The following is a 13,608-nucleotide window of genomic DNA, read 5'->3' as shown; positions in this document are numbered from 1 at the left end:
GCAGTTTACTCGCGTCTTGTTGCTGAGCTTGGATCGCCACCGATCCCGGTGAAATCGTCTGCTTGCCAGAACTGATATTGGGATAAAATATTTCGCGATGTTTTCCAAAATATTCACTGTAGGATATATCCCAAGGGATTCAGGATTACTTAAATTACCGTGGAATTCGTTGGACCAAGGTGAAAGTTTGAAACGACGAGATTGTCCAGTAATTCGAAGCGTAAATTCTCTAAAATTGACTGTATCGGCGGTTTCGAAACTATTTCAGGAGGCATCAGAGGTTAGGATAAAAACGGAAATGTGCTTTCATTAGTTCACTAGTAAGTTCATTAAAGGCAAAATTAGTTTGCTACTCTAATTTGACGTAAATGGTGAGCTGTAAACTTGGGGATATGATTTTTTCTTTTTTATATGGTTATATTCATTGCAGAAGATATCGAATTTGTATTATTTTCAACACATTGACTACCAACTACGAGATAACTCGCAGTTGACACATGATCAACAAGCAATGATTATTTAAATACCGTTACAAAAGGTTTGCTCGTAAACTTAATATCGCAGTATAATGTAAAATAAGACTAAACAGCCTGTATTAACTAAACTTATGACTTGAACAACGAAATAACGTATGTCTGGCTATGAACGGCCCTTTTCACTGTGGCAGTCGACGTGTTAATGTACTTCCTACGATTGATTGAATGCTTTGTTAGAGAAAGGTAATGACAATTTTTCAGCTTTCAGTTTTAGGGTGATATTTTTTTGGAATCGTTATATCTATTTTGTCCCAGGCTTGAATGCTTTGTTAGAGAAAGGTAATGACAATTTTTCAGCTTTCAGTTTTAGGGTGATATTTTTCGAATCGTTATATCTATTTTGTCCCAGGTCAGGTTCAACGATTCCCTTCTATGCATAGTACAGTTGTAAATTATAATTGCGATACGAACAACGTCGATACAATCAGCTCTAGAGTTATATACATAGGCAAAACGTCACCGTGAAGTGCTTGGGGAATGAGGATTCAAGGAATGTGCGTACCGAGAACTGATTGAATACAGGCTGAACGTATGTTGGAACGCTGGTCACTATACCAGGTTGTCCAAGAATAGAGTAAAACGTTTCCCAGTAGGTACTTAAAACCACAACACTACTACAATCACGTTATTCTCTAAGACTATCTAAATCTACTCTACACATAAGTTTTTACAATTGTTCGTATAAAATACTTTCTGCGCGATTAAACAAACACTAGAGTATCGATTGGGCCACTGGAGTAGCCTATTTACAGGCGTATCGTTCGTCAAAGACATATCCAGATCCAGAGCCACTCGAACGATCGTTGACGCGTTTATTGCCCCTGTTTCTGGCGACGTCTGGGGATGCATATACCACGGACACCCAGTGTACACCAGCCCTCATGCATATGGAATTCCTCGGCGAGACGTCTGCATCCTGCCACGCGGAGACCGAGAGCCCAGTATCAGAAGTGTGAGATAGCTCTTCCTGCACGGGTCTCTCTCTCCTTCGACCGAGCACCACCTATGAAGGGGTTGTGTGGGCGTCCCGGCTTTATCGCGACTCTATTAATTACCACGATCTGCCATAAATTCGCAGTAATAGTTAGGATTTACTCGAGACAGCAGAGGGGTAGGTTAAACGATCACATTAAACGGCGCATAGGTGCAGGACAGAGAGCCATAAGGAGGGACTTCTGTCAGGCAATTATGGGGGACAAACGACGCGGTATTTTACAAAAGGCTTCCTCTGCCATCTTTAATCTTTACCTTAATCCTTTTACCAGCGCGCTAGCTTTACAATGTTACACGGATTGTGTGGCCAGCTAACCGCAATTTTTATCCACCGGTCTGATTGTTCAATCAGTACAACTCCTTTGAGACCACCGAAGAATCGTACCTTCTCGTTCTGCCTTGAAGTTGTTAGGTATCTTCTCTGTAAATACTTAAGATCTGGCTTCCCACGATAGTGGCTTAGACTGCTCTGGTATAAGTTTCGGTTTCTCGATCGATGTCCTAATGTAAGAATCGGATACCAGATCGTTGTTCCAGATGAAAGTTTCCGTCGTTTATGTCGGTCCTTGGATCGTCGAAGCAATAGAGGGAATCACGAAGATACGCGAACATGTATCTTGTATTCTAGCTACAAGAGTACCCGAGTCCGCTTTGTTTCGTCTCCCTAAATTCTCACACTCAAGCGAGCACGTCTTATCCAGGGGTGGTTGGGACAAGGGGGTTCGCTCCTTGAACGCTTTATGCTTCGGGACAAAACGCTTTTGAAAAGTTTACACGATGGTCCTTGTCAGCCTTCGTCGACGTTGTCGCTGTCACGAACGGATGATACCGTGGAGGCGGGGGGAGAGCGAGGGTGAGTCTGTGGAAGCCGATTACTCAGGTTCGTCCCGGTGTATTATCCGCGCGAGAGATACCTAAGACTGAGAGGGTTTTGTATCCACCACTCGCCGCGGATTCTCTCTCGTCTACAGCATTCAAATTTCATGGTGTCCTAGCGAACCGTGTGTTGTTAACATTGTCCATTTAATAGCCGTGGGAGGCCTACTACTTGTCTCTGCCAAAGGGAATTCCTGATGCTCCGAAGGACAAACTCCCTTTAATCCTAGGAAGAAACGCAGAACATTTTACTAAGGACTTAATCATTTTCGTGATAGATCGACGTTTGTTTAACGGTTGGTCTTTACGCGTTTTACGGTAATAAGATTTTGTGCAGTAATGTAGGGTGTGAGATGCGTGAGTTTAGTTTTAGATCGAGCGAGTGCGGTGCGAGTGAAGAGTGTTTAGGCCGTGTGACAGTTTCTTCGAACGAGAGTGCGTGCTAGATAAGATTGAATGAAAGGAACTGCGTCGAACGTCGTGATCGAAAATCGACACGAGGCAAGAATGTGTGAATGCGTGTGTGAACCTATGACCGAGTGTGACCATGTATGAAAGGGGATATACAAGAGGGAAGTTAGTCAGAGCGGGTGTGTCTTAAGAGCTAGACTGTTGCAAGCGTGTCCTAACGAATTCTTTATATTACACATTTTAGAATAAACCTTTTATTTGTACCAAATACAACCACCACTTTAATATTATTCCTACAGTAATGACTCTCTGGATATATATATATATATAAACGCGTAAAGACCAACCGTTAAACATACGTCGATCTATCACGAAAATGATTAAGTCTTTAATAAAATGTTCTGCGTTTCTTCCGAGGATTAAAGGGAGTTTGTCCTTCGGAGCATCAGGAATTCCCTTTGGCAGAGACAAGTAGTAGGCCTCCCACGGCTATTAAGTGGACAATGTTAACAATATTGTATGTATATATATATATACATATAGCTTGTCGATAAACATACAGAGCGGTCTGTCAATCGCCCGAATAGCGAAAACATTCTGCTGTTCACTATCCTTAATACGCTTGTCGGTCGATGGTATCGTCATTTCGAGTCGAATGCTCCGGATTGCTCCACTAAACCGGCGAAAAAGGGGAAGAGCTAGGCCAGGCTGTGTTGCATCGAGGATGGGTGGAGAATAAGGAGAGAGCCCGGACAAATGTTTTCAATATGTTGCATAAATCGCGTGTTTCTTCGTAAATTGAAATGGAAACGCATATAACCGTGCGATATGAAAGCGGCTTTATTGTTCCATTCTTATTCTAGTGACGTTTCTATGGCGCCTTCTCCTCCTTTATGTCGCGTGAGGAACGTCTACCAGAGAGAGGGTGATCGATCCGCTGTACAGTGGTCCAAAATAAAAATTTAGTAGCTCTCATGGGTGAAACCTAATTTCTTTTATCTTCCAAAAAACACGGACCAATCTTGGAGCCTTTTCTTATCACATCAATCTCACTCGAAAATCGAAAAATTCCGACTTTCATTAAGATGTTGAGAACACTGTTGAGTGAACGACGACGTTATCGAAGAATATACTTAAAATTGATAGACATTTGTCCGTTCATACAGTTTTATTTGAATAAAATGTACAAGTTTTCTAAAATTTACATTGTTTCAGCTAAATAACCATACGAGCTGATAAATTTTGACCCTTCTTTTTTCTTACAGATGTCATCGTCCCCGGGACAGTCTGTTCTCGTGGAGCTCTGGCTTCGACAACTTCACCGGGTTCGTCAACTGGGGCTTCCTCTTGTTGGGCATCGGTGGAATCCGATTGCTGCTAGAAAATTTCATAAAGTAAGTATACATATACGTATCGAGAATCTTGATAAAACCATCCCTTTATCACTGGCTACCGATACATGATCGGTTTTCTGGGAAGTACTCTCCCATCTAAAGCTCCTCTTCGCTCTATGACCACGGGTAAGAAGTGATTTATAAGGGGATCGACGCGCCAGAAGAAATCGAAACGTTCTCGAAGTCCTTCGTTATTTGTAGCAATCCACCTGACGGGCTGTCACCGTGGTTCATCAAAAACTTGCTGTCATCCGTGTGACACTAATGGCTCCATGGACACCTGCGAGATCTGTGTATCTTCCGTGAACATCTTTTTCTCCCCCGCGATAGAGGGGTCAGACCTCTCGATCACGCATCTTGACATGAGCAGGGGGTTGCACTGAAACGTTCCGGATCCGAAAGGCTCATTTTGAGAGCCAAATAATGCCGCGAAACGCGTGGTGGATGTACGAGGGAACGACAGCTTCGTCAAGCTGTCATAGAGGATCGTTACCGAAGAAGGGGGTATCGCACGGTATATGGGATGGGATGGAGCGAAAAATCCTGGGGGAAACGTAACTATGATGAAGCAATGGGGGAATGCTTTCGAACGGCAAATGAAATGATTCGGCTGGATCGTTTTTAGCAAGATGGCTGGATGCTTCATGGAGGGGTGTGAGAAGAGAAATTCATCCTGGACACAAAAAGAAGAATAATCGCATCGATAGTGAAAAATGAGATTCCCTTGTTACGCTTGAGGACAATGTAGAATTCCTCGATGGTGGGCCCATTGACGTCATTCTCTCATCTGGCGGATCCGTAGATCAGGCCCGCGGGTAATCTCTACGTTGAAATAATCGTGACAGTCTAATCTCCGCTGATACCTACACCATTATCAGCGGGCATTGCGATACGGTTGGAACCTTTGTACAGCTTATAAAGCTTATTGTCCACTGTGGCCCGATCAGATCTCCATTAATTATGCTCGTCGATGTAATTCAAGCTTGCTAATATGTCAATAGCAAGCGCGGTTAATGCACTTTCTAGAGCACCTGCCCCCCCCCTGGACTCTATCTAGCTTTGAATTTCATCAATTAATTATTCGATCAACTTCATTGCGAATTAGGTGTGGTCGGTGGTGTCTTTTTGGATGGAAAATTATAGGATTTTGCGAGGTGATGGTCCACAGTTAATTAATGTATGGACGGAACGGGGGATAGGTTCTTCCTTGGTTACTGGGCACTGATTAAAATTAACAGCGTCCGTTTGCGCCTCGTTTTACGACGGTGGAAGATATGGTCACGCAGCAGACAAGTCTCCACCAATTTATCCGCCTGTTCCCTCTTTCAAATCGAGAAGGGCGTAGCAACGAAACCCAAGCCTCGGATCTATGCATAATTTCAACGAGATTTTTATCGCCGTTGTAAACTCCCCGTGGCCTCGCCGTCCACTGGCTCCTCGGGGGGCGCCGCGTAACAGAAATTTATCACGCTCGTTAAGCGTGGAAAAACTTTCGAAGAAAAGTTTCCGCGACGTAATTGCTCGTGGAGGGTGGAGAGTCGAGTCTAGAAGCGTTCTCTGAAACAAACGCCTGGCTGCGGGTCACTACAGAGTCTCGAACGGGGCCCTGAAGGAAGTGATTCTTCCATGCGTGACCAGTTGGGGGACTCGTTCCATGGGTGGTCAGCGGACGAAATTATTCCTCGATCGTTCGAAACTTTGGGCCAAGTTATTTCGTCGCAAGAACATTTCGGTACCTTGGATCTTGGAAACAGTCCACCTTCGAGTCGATTGCTTGATTAGCTGCTTCATCCTAGTGTGAAACTACGACTTAAGAAGAAAAGAAGCTTATATTAACTCATAAAACAAAGATGTTCTAGATGCACCGACGTGTTTTACATGTCACTTTAAAAATCCTCAAGAGGTTTGTGTCAATAAGACCTGAAGTAACAGTTGTAGCCCATATTTAGCCGAGCAAATTTCCTGCAAAACTATGAAATTTTTATCAGATATGATGTACTGATGCACGAAGTATGTGTCGATGTCAAAAAGTAGAGCAACACTTAGCAGGAAAGAAATTTCACGATTGTCCACCACAATATCATCGTCTGTCGAGGAACACGGTGCGTCGAGTCTTGTCGTATCGGTAAGTTCCTGAACGTTAACTCGGCCCGCCAGGCAAGAAGAAACGAATCTCAGGAAACAGGACGAGGTAGGCAACGCGATTCGAACGACGATCGAGATTAATCGACGCGGAGGATCGTCGGGCGGTGCAGAGTGGAGGGGGTGAGAGGTTGAAAGAGACACACCGGCAAGAAAGTAGGAGGATGGTTTTCCCCCGAACGAAGTGAAAAAAAGTCGGGAAGAGAGCTCAATTAATCGGACTCTCGGCGAAAGACTCTATATACCTCCATCGATAAAAGTCTTTGCGAAGGTTTGGAGACAGAGAGACGTGTGGGAGGGCCGCGGCTCGGGCGGTATATCGAACTTTCCCACCCCCTTCATCCCCTGTTCTTATCTTTTTTTTTCGCGGCGTCGTTCCGCGGAAACTTTTTGAAAGGTTCACGATCTGGTCATAATTTATGCACTTAAACTGAAACCGTACGAAGCTTCGTGCAATTCTTAATGGGCCGAGTTTACCACGACGGAGAGAAGGTCCGCGATTCGAGGAACCGTGGCGAAGAATCAAAGACGTTGCTGCTGCGGGTGCCGATAAATTGAAAGTATTAAAGTATACTTGAAACCCGGGAGCCGCGGAATTTCTTGCAGATCCGCTTAAAAACTTTTATAAATTACGGATTAAATCGTCGAGTAACGGGTTTCGCTCGTTTCCAAGGGGATTTTCAAGGTTTTTCAAAGATTTTCCCGAATTTCCTGGTTTTCCTTGTCAAGTGTCTGATAAGTTTCTTTCGCTCGTCCGCTGGAACTCATGGATTCTAGTATCTCGAAGCGTGTTTTACGAACAAATATCGATGAAAAACTGTTTGAAAGGTATCGGTTCGCGATAAAGTGTCACGACGACTGGGTAGTTTTCAGATCCGTTCGCAACAGAGAGCATTTCATATTCGTAGGAACGATTAGAACGGCATGCGATTTTCGAAAATTTTCAGCGATTCGATATATCGAGCCATGGGTAACAATCGCGGGGAGACGAGTCCGAATCCGTCGTGTCACGTTCGTCCACGTCGTTCTATTTTGTCCGCGATTTTTCGCGAAAGGATTCCACGTCACGCCGAGAAATAAAACTCGTCCGCGCGTTCATCCGGATTACATCGGCTATATAGCCCGGGGAGAATCCTCGGAATTGCGCCGTTGCTCGGTATTACCGCGCGAAAAATGGCATTAACGTTTTCGGCATCGCGATAGTTCCGTCGGGGCTTACATCTATGCTGCCTTGCATACGTGCCTTTTGTATTGACGCGCCGCTGTGAATGGACACGTGACCAAGTCCTTTGAGCCTGTTGAGTAACGTCGATGCTGAGTTATTTTTCCATTAATCATTGATAAATCATCCCCCTTACTTTACCATTTTCTTGACGTTTCTGTAAATCTACTATAAATGTTAAATATTAATACCAGCGAAGTAGCATTTCATCTCGATTTTAAAGGAACCTTGGCACTTAGTGTTCAAACGTCATCCCCGCTACTGGAATCTTGATTGGTTCCATAGGGGAGCCCTTCAGTGATGGGAACGACGTCTAAACACTCACAATCAGTGCATTTCATCTCGATTTTAAAGGAACCTTGGCACTTAGTGTTCAAACGTCATCCCCGCTACTGGGATCTTGACTGGTTCCATAGGGGAGCCCTTCAGTGATGGGAACGACGTCTGAACACTCACAATCAGTGTTGAGAACTCTTCGAACACTTATCGATGATTTATCAATGATTTTTTTTCTTGGAAATAGATAAAAAATATTGTTAAGACTTTGTTTCAGAAAAAATAGTTGATTAGTTATTAGTACAACTATACGCAGGTATTTAATACATTTTGTTCTACATTGTTCGTTTTAAAATTTCCACCTTCACTTCATCGATGTTACAAACATACTTTATACAATTCCGTGTTTTTACGTGTACTCAATTTATTATGTAGTTTTACAACATATCTCTCTATAATATCGTTATTATAAGAAAATCGAATTTCGAAACCCCTGATGGAGATGTCTGTAAAAAAACAACCCTGCCCGCCCGTTTCCATTATCCACCGACCGTCCGATTATATTACGACTCGTCGCGGACATGCTTTTGTATTTAATTGAGGATACTGTTGTCGGATGTTTACGGGAGGTGGGGAAGGGATGGGGGAGTTGCGCGCATATTCCGCGAGCACTTTGATCCGATTAACGATACCGCGGAAAGTGATTTAGACTGACAGATTGCACCGCGGGTAAACCTTTGTACCTACCCGGGTAATCGGATCGGGGCAATTACACTATGAACTTGAAATTCCATTAGATAATCCGGCCGCGTACGCGGACACAAAATCCAGGTCAGTGGATTACACCATGCGCGCGGGAAACGAGATTTAAAATCGCATTAATGATGTCGCTGTGGGACGTGGTCGATCACGGGTCGCCGATCATTCCGCTTTTGAGCGAGCATTTCAACCGTCCGGTCCCTCCGATTACACGGAACACGCCTGCCTCTTCTTCTATTCTGGTTTCGATGAAAAAAAAAAACATTGTTCAACACATGTGTAGGTACATTAAGACTCGAGTAACTTCGGAACATGAAAAAATTCAAATTTATAAAAAAAATATGGATCCGCAATACTTCGTGCCCAATACTTCGTGTGAAATTGTAAAAAAAACTTCATGTACATACACAAATGTGACCACTAGGTCTGAAAGAGTTGAAACTATCGAATCACCGTGGGCGTCGTCATGAGCTCGGTTTCGAACGATCAGAGTAACAATGGCGGACGCATCGAGGCAGCAGCTGCCTGAACGAGATAAACGTGATCCTCGTCATTTATTAATATTTAACGGTGCGATCTTTCGCGACCGCGGATTTTTATACCGGAGAACCTTCCATATTGCCGTCATAACTCTTTCAATCTGGACTTTTCAAGCCCTATCCCCTTCCTCCCCTTCCACCTTCCGTTCTGGTCCCGAACGACGGCCCTTTCCCGTTCCCACCTCGTCTATCCATCTCGGTTCTTCTTTTCGGTCGACGATGGAATTGGGGATTTTATCGTGACGGTGTATTAACGAACTTCGCCGGGCGAAGAACGGGCCGCGGATTTAACGGGCGTGGCCCGGATCAAAGCGGTTATATTCTCGTCGGAGGCGGGGGTGAACGGGAGGGAAAGAAATTTAATATCGTTCCCACTCACGCCTTGAACCGATGAGTTTCGATGGCCACCGATAACCCAAGTCAACCACCGACCCTCCCAACCCCTCGTTTCGTCCGCTCTATCAGACTTATCTGAAATAAACAGCCACGAATCGCCTGTGTTTTTGATGGATCCAATAAACCTTTCGCGCATGAAACTCCGCCGTTGCCTCCGCACCCCCTGAAGTACAGAGTATATACAGGTGATTGGAAGTTTTGTTTACAAACCTATTCTTGAGTTCACGGAGTTGGTGTGCACTGGATCAACCTCTGTGAAAGTTTTTGATTGGATTCGTTCGGGTATCATGGAATCAGAGACCCTGGACGTTATTTCATACTCTTTCGTGATGTTGAAAGCACCGGTGATAAGTGTCGCGGAGAGGTGATTCTGTGATGGAAAAATTAGTTTACGGCGTGGAATATAGTTCGTTTTTTATATCAATGGTTCGAATAAATTTAGCGTAGGTGTTAGGGAGTTGAGTGGTGGTTGAGTTATGTTTCTGATCATTGCTTGGTATTTCTACTTAGGATAGTGTTATTTTGAATATTTCTTGTTGGGATTAATTTGAGAGAATGCGAGAACATTCGAAATGTATGGTAACATAATATTGTCGAGAGTGTTCGTTGCATGTAGAATTAATAAGTTACAGTTAAATATGTATATCAAAGAGACTTGACAAATCTTTAATATTGATCGCTTTCAGACAAGAGGACTTGTACGAAAAATAATATTTTATATTTTTCTCATGTAGTTACAATACCGGCCAAAAGTATGGAACTACTTATAGTTCATGATTGATGGAACAGTATCTCATTATTTTATTACGATATGATAAAGGTTACGAAATCAGTAGGTACCTATTGTATTGAAATCATTTCTAAACAAATTTTCGTAGAATAATATTCCTCTCTTTCTTTCATTATCAGACCTATCTAGTCTCATACTTTTGGCCGTTAGTGTATTTTTTCAAAATCACGATATTAAGATCGTATAGCCAGTTAATTTAATAACAATCTCATTACTGAAATACATAATGATCTCATGGAAGTCAACACACAAACCATTAATATGTTCAAGAAAACTATTTCGCAGCAAATATTTTATATTACGACCTCACAGAGAAAAGTCACATTTTTAAACATGTATTATTGTCCCCACGATATTCGATGCACGATTCAAGAAATGTTTTATTGCAATATAAACCCAGTGTTTCGTCGCCCTTATATGTGTATGTATTTTCATCTCGAAATATTAGCCAGATTTCACGCGCATTAAAGTCTTCCCCGATTCGGTCAATCCGCTCTGCTTCGACGAAGGCGAGCATTAAGCCCGCGCATTAACGGCGGATCCCTGGCCGAGGGGTTCCGTTTTCGCGCATCGATTTTCAAAGTATTTAACAATTCAATCGGCAGAACCGGTAGAAAAGTTATACACAAGTCAGAGCGGCGTGGGACGAATGGCGATTTTAGCCGGTCGTTAATACAAGGGGGATTGATGTTTCCTTTCGAATCACTTTTTGGGCTCGCCACCGCATGGAGAGTGCCCAGTAGGTAGCTATCAATTATAAACGTTTGATTTTTCCGGTTTGCTCTTCAATTATCGTGGACTGCGTCAACGTGACTGATTGCGTTTGTTCCGACGCGACGGGAGAAAAAAAAAAACGAGTGAGATGGACAGACGGTGGGTGGGGTGTGGCTAGAAAACGATGAAACGAGCCGACGACCGCGTTCCAATAAATATCCTTCCATCGTGTCGAACCGCGCCCTCTTCAAATACTTTAATTACTTCACCTATAAGCCTCGTTTATCATCGTTAGTCGACACGTTCGACCCGAAGCCATTAGTGTCGGTTACCCGGCTTGTTCTCTCTCCCTTTTTTCTTTTTTCTTTCGTTCCACATCGATGTAGTTCGTTTGACTTCGGTGGGACGGCGGTCGTGTGCAACAAACGTCTCTGATGGCTCGGATTGATACGATGGTACACGATAAATTCGCCGATATAGACCCATAAAAATCTGTCGGCAGCTAGAGGACGACGCGTTGTCGATGTGTTCCTCTCTAGGCGGAAGGACTGCTGAAAACGGTGATGTGTCTACGGTATAGTGTGTGTGGTATAGTGTTGTACTACGGTGTAGATACAGTGTGTGATGAAAGTGTTCGATCAAGAATATTCGAAATTATATCTGTGATGTATTGCATAATTTCTGTCGATGGTGCCTGGATTTATTTAAACAAATTTACTTGCATAGTGATCTAGACGTTGGCAGTCATAGTGGTTAATAGCGTTACCGGTTCTGTTACTGAATTCTGTAGGAAATTTTGGAACAATTTCGACACAATTATATCTATATACGATATTCTGCTGGGCTCAGTTTAAATTTAACAGCAATATTATAAGATCGAAGCAGATTACTGTATTTAATATGGAAGGTTTCTCATTCGACCAAGGTCATACGCAGGGGTGGATGCGTTTAAATGGTCATTCTATGATTTATCATCAAAAGTGACAATATACTGCATGTGTAATTAGTGAGAAAGGAAGCTCACAGCCTGTTCGCAAATCCAAGTACAAAAATAAATATCTATACATACTTAGTTTAATAATAATTGTAAAATCAACCATTGCACATAAATATTTATTAAAAGTCACAAAGTTAATTATATTTTATAGGTAACGGGAATTAAGAGGTATTATACATGATACTTATGAACTAATCGGTCGTTAGAGTTTCTAAATTAAAGTGTTGTTCTCGTGAAGAGATTTGCTAATCATTCTATAGATAGCGGACAATATTGTTTATTGATTTATCTGGAAAGTAACTGTATAATGATCGCGTGTACGGAATTCGTCTGCACCGTTTCGTACACACATCAGAAGGGTACAGCGATTCGCGACGTTTATTATTTGCTCCAAAGTACAAAGGGATCAAAGGGTCCGTGACTTTTTATTTGGTTTCCCCCTCGTTTCTTTCTTCTCGGTCCTTTTTCTAGGCCCTCGGCTGAAAAGTATCGCATCGAAGACAGACGTTAATAACGACGCCTTTGCCCTTCGAGCCGTGTTGCAATGTAGTAGGCCGTTCGCTTAACGTGACTTCGCCGATAGAGCCGCTGGGATAGGGGGGGAGCGATAATAACGGATGGAGTGTTCCTTTTCTTTCCAAGTGTTTACACGCCTCTTTTTTCCTTCTGTTCTGTCGTAGATACGGGATAAGGGTGGATCCGTGGCAGTGGTTTCTCTTCCTCAGTGGCAAGTACGAGGGCGGCGAGGAGCATCCGTCGATACTGCTTATCATCTGTAAGTCATTCCATTGGTCTTTTACTCTTAAAACGTTATCTCTAGACTGCGTATTTTATGCAGAATGTAGCATACGCGATTCTATGAAAATTGCTACTGGAAAATACTTAACCCATTGCACTCGGAATATCCTAATTCTCCATGAATTTTCTTCCTTCAGAGGTGACAATCGAGAGCAAAAGGAACTCTTAACGAAGTGCACGAATGTTTCTCTGATTCTAGTTTTCAATTGTATATTTGCGTAAATATTTGCAGTCTAGTTATCAGAAATATTTATTTAAATATTCAGTGAATATAAAGAAAATAAAGTTAGTTGAATTGTGAGTGAAAAGTGTTACTAATATTGATTGAAACTCAATCTTGTCAGAGGTACAAGTGATTAGCTTCGATAAATAGATAATAGAGATCGAGAAATATTTCATTTTATCGAATTTCATAAACACCGAAAAGAGATTATATTATTAACCCTCCACGAGTATTGTGGGTCGTTGACAGTCCCAGCGAATTCCCATTCTTTCTGAACTTACTACCAAATTTCCACTTTTATTCAGTTTAAAACATAAAATTTTTAAGTATGTATAGTAGAGACTTTGATAAGTATCCTAGAATTTTTTCAGATTCTTTAAAAGCCTAAAACAGTAAATAAAATTAGACTACGGAGGGTTAAGAATGATTGCATTATATCATCCAGGTATATCTGTCAAAGTCAGATCTATGAATGCCTCTAATACTGCCTCTTTCTCGATCATACAACATAAGATATTTATCTTTTCCTGTGAGATCGCGAT

At 42.5% G+C, this 13,608-nt stretch overlaps 1 protein-coding gene across 1 annotated transcript in view; it reads left to right on the top strand.

Moving 5' to 3' along the window:
- Positions 1 to 13,608, top strand: part of LOC107185389 (diacylglycerol O-acyltransferase 1) — a 113,709-nt gene that overhangs the window by 12,316 nt on the left and 87,785 nt on the right. Inside the window, exons 2-3 of the mRNA XM_015573055.1 lie at positions 4,082 to 4,210; positions 12,726 to 12,820. Of these exons, the coding sequence (XP_015428541.1) occupies positions 4,082 to 4,210; positions 12,726 to 12,820 (224 nt within the window). The remainder of the gene's footprint in view (positions 1 to 4,081; positions 4,211 to 12,725; positions 12,821 to 13,608) is intronic.

This window comes from Dufourea novaeangliae, unplaced genomic scaffold, assembly GCF_001272555.1.
Source record: "Dufourea novaeangliae isolate 0120121106 unplaced genomic scaffold, ASM127255v1 scaffold57, whole genome shotgun sequence".
NCBI classification, from domain to species: Eukaryota; Metazoa; Arthropoda; class Insecta; order Hymenoptera; family Halictidae; genus Dufourea; species Dufourea novaeangliae.
The sequence above is the reverse complement of the archived record's forward strand: the minus strand, read 5'-3'. Positions and strand labels throughout refer to the sequence as shown.